The sequence below is a fragment of the Octopus bimaculoides genome, chromosome 1 (assembly GCF_001194135.2).
Source record: "Octopus bimaculoides isolate UCB-OBI-ISO-001 chromosome 1, ASM119413v2, whole genome shotgun sequence".
Taxonomy (NCBI): Eukaryota; Metazoa; Mollusca; class Cephalopoda; order Octopoda; family Octopodidae; genus Octopus; species Octopus bimaculoides.
The window spans coordinates 18,428,922-18,431,856 of record NC_068981.1 but is presented as its reverse complement, the minus strand read 5'-3'; the positions used below and the strand labels follow the sequence as shown (position 1 = coordinate 18,431,856).

Genomic DNA, 2,935 nt, shown 5'->3' with positions numbered 1-2,935 from the left:
TATATATATATATATGTAGGTGTTAGCTTGTGTATATATATATATATATGTATGTATATTTATATGTGTGTATGTATGAGTGTGTGTATGCTGGTATAAATTGATATATATGCTCATATAAACATAAAATTATATATATATATATTTATATATTTCTCTAAATATATATATATGTCTGTATGTATGTGTGTGTGCATGTATATAATGTATGTATGCATAAATATGTAAATATATAAATACATACATACATGCATAAACACACATACGCACACACATACATACATACATACATACATGCATATATACATACATTCATACATACAAACATATATACATACATTCATACACACACACGTACATATAGTATTGAACGAAAAAAATTACATCTCTCTATATATAAACTGATCCTGTTTGCAGAATCAAATGACAGGTGAAAGAATATTGATATCCTGCAACTAATAACCAAATGGAAATGGAATGTCTCTTAATTGACACTTTTGTCACAATAATCGCAATATTGTGTGATACATGACTATGTTTCACAGTAATATATAACCCTTTATTTTTGCACCACTAAGTTTGTCTTCAATTCCATGTTGTTCCCTAAGGGAATAATGTAGAATCAAAGAAAATATAAACAGATATCTGACAGGAATGAAATTTCACTTACAATTGGAAAGAGGAGTTGAAAACGGGGTTCAAAGTTTTGGTAATAATCTTCGTCTTCTGTGATCTGAGATTTTGGAATAATATTCGAGGCTGTAGAGTGATTACAACATATGGATCACTAAGTCCTGTGGTATCCAAGCCTGGAAGATCCTTAGCATTGATTACTGTTAACAGAAACAGAACAGGAAATAGCAAGACAATTATTAAATATGGAATGGTGAATATTCATTCGATTATTAACATGATCATTGGTGGGTTTTGTTTAAGGATGAAGGTCAATATTTGAAACATTAGATTCTTCTCTCTTCACAGCCACTGAACTTAGTGAATTCCCTGATGAGTTTTCATGGACCTTGTTATAGCTAATGCAGCCATTTACATCTTCCTCTGTTTCTAGATTTTAATCTGTGAAACAAGGCCTATTTAATTGCAACAGCAAACTCACTGTCTCTTTCACACCCAGACACACACACACATATACACACACATATACACACACACACACATACACACACACATATACACACACACACACACTGGCACTCGGTTATGACACTGGATGTTTTAGCTGATCCAGTCAACAGAACAGCCTGCTCATGAAATTAATGTGCAAGTGGCTGAGCACTCCACAGACACACATACCCTTAACATAGTTCTCGGGGAGATGCAGTGTGACATAGAATGTGACAAGGCTGGCCCCTTTTGAATTACAGGTACAACTCATTCTTGCAAGCTGAGTGGACTGGAGCAATATGAAATAATGTGTCTTGATCAAGGACATGATGCGCCGCGAGATATTGAACTCACGACCTTATGATGTTGAACTGAACACTCTTAGCCATCAAGCTATGCACCTTCATTGCTCATACACACACACACACACACATACACGCATGCACACACAAACACATGCACTCACAAACACACTCACACACTCATACACACACACACAAATGCATGCACTCACACAACCCAACACACACTCACACATACACACAAATGCATGCACTCACATACACCCACACACTCATACACACACACACACACACAAATGCATGCACTCACACACACCCACACACAAATGCATGCACTCACATACACCCACACACTCATACACACACACACACACACACAAACACATGCATTCACACACACCCACACACTCATACACACACATGCCCACTAAGGGTCACATGCAAACATGCATCCTCAACCACATCCCCACCACTACCATCACCACCACGACTACTGCCACCGCCACCACCACCACCACCATCAAAAGGCCACCTGATTGACCAGTATGAAATCACTCACCAAATCACCCCAACCTCCGTCCCCTCATTCTACCATTTCTACTGCAAATAATAGTAACTTCTGAGAAGCTGAACTCGATGGTCTCATACCATCTCCACTCACTCGTGTTGAACTCATTTCTCCGTTTCTTCCTCTCCACCTCCACTCAGGCAAGCTCAACTCTCTCCTCTTTCATCTCTCATCACTCTTACATTCACCTCCATAACACCTACCCACCTACCGTCTATCACTCACACTAACCACTTTATTCTTTCCCTCCAACTTTAGAACGTTGACCCTCTGAAATTCTCTTCCAGCTCGTTTTTTGCCCCTGCACTCATCAACTTGCAGCTGCTGCTCAAGAAAAACACTATAGACATTAATTTCACCTGTCTTAAAGGACCTCTGAAGATCATGCATACAATCCTTTTGTCTAGACCAAAACATTGAAAAAAACGTATATTAACACCACTCTTCACAGAAATACTCTTTTTAAACTAATAGTGTACAAAAAAAAAGTAAGATTATTTGCAGTTTTTGTTGAAAAATTGTCAAAGGGAACAAATGTAGAATATTATCAAAGTCAGATTTTATGAAGTAATATAAGCAAAAACGAAACAGGTGGGAAGTGTTAAGGTAAGGAAATTGACTTCAGTTTTCAAATTAAACAATCCATTTCTAAAGGTTTCATCTCCAAAGTTTTTGATTATTTTGTTTTCATTTTTGTTTTGTTTCGTTTTGTTTTTGTTTTGTTGTTTGTTTTTTGTTTTTTTACAAATAACTAACAAAGGAATCCAATTTTATTTTCCAGAACTGAAAATATTAATATTATTTATGCTTATTTTTTTTTTTTTTTTTCGATTTCAAATTGGAGACACGCAAAATATCTAAGGAACAATCACTGGAGGTGGTGACTGAAATAGTTTCAGTAGGAAATGTCACACACATGCACACACATACACACATACACACA

General features: G+C 36.4%; 1 protein-coding gene across 1 annotated transcript in view; it reads right to left on the bottom strand.

The window, feature by feature from the left end:
• The window catches only part of LOC106867686 (protein unc-13 homolog D), a 162,546-nt gene that overhangs the window by 16,026 nt on the left and 143,585 nt on the right, over nucleotides 1-2,935 (bottom strand). The window contains exon 12 of the mRNA XM_014912629.2: nucleotides 671-833. Coding sequence (XP_014768115.2) covers nucleotides 671-833 — 163 coding nt within the window. The remainder of the gene's footprint in view (nucleotides 1-670; nucleotides 834-2,935) is intronic.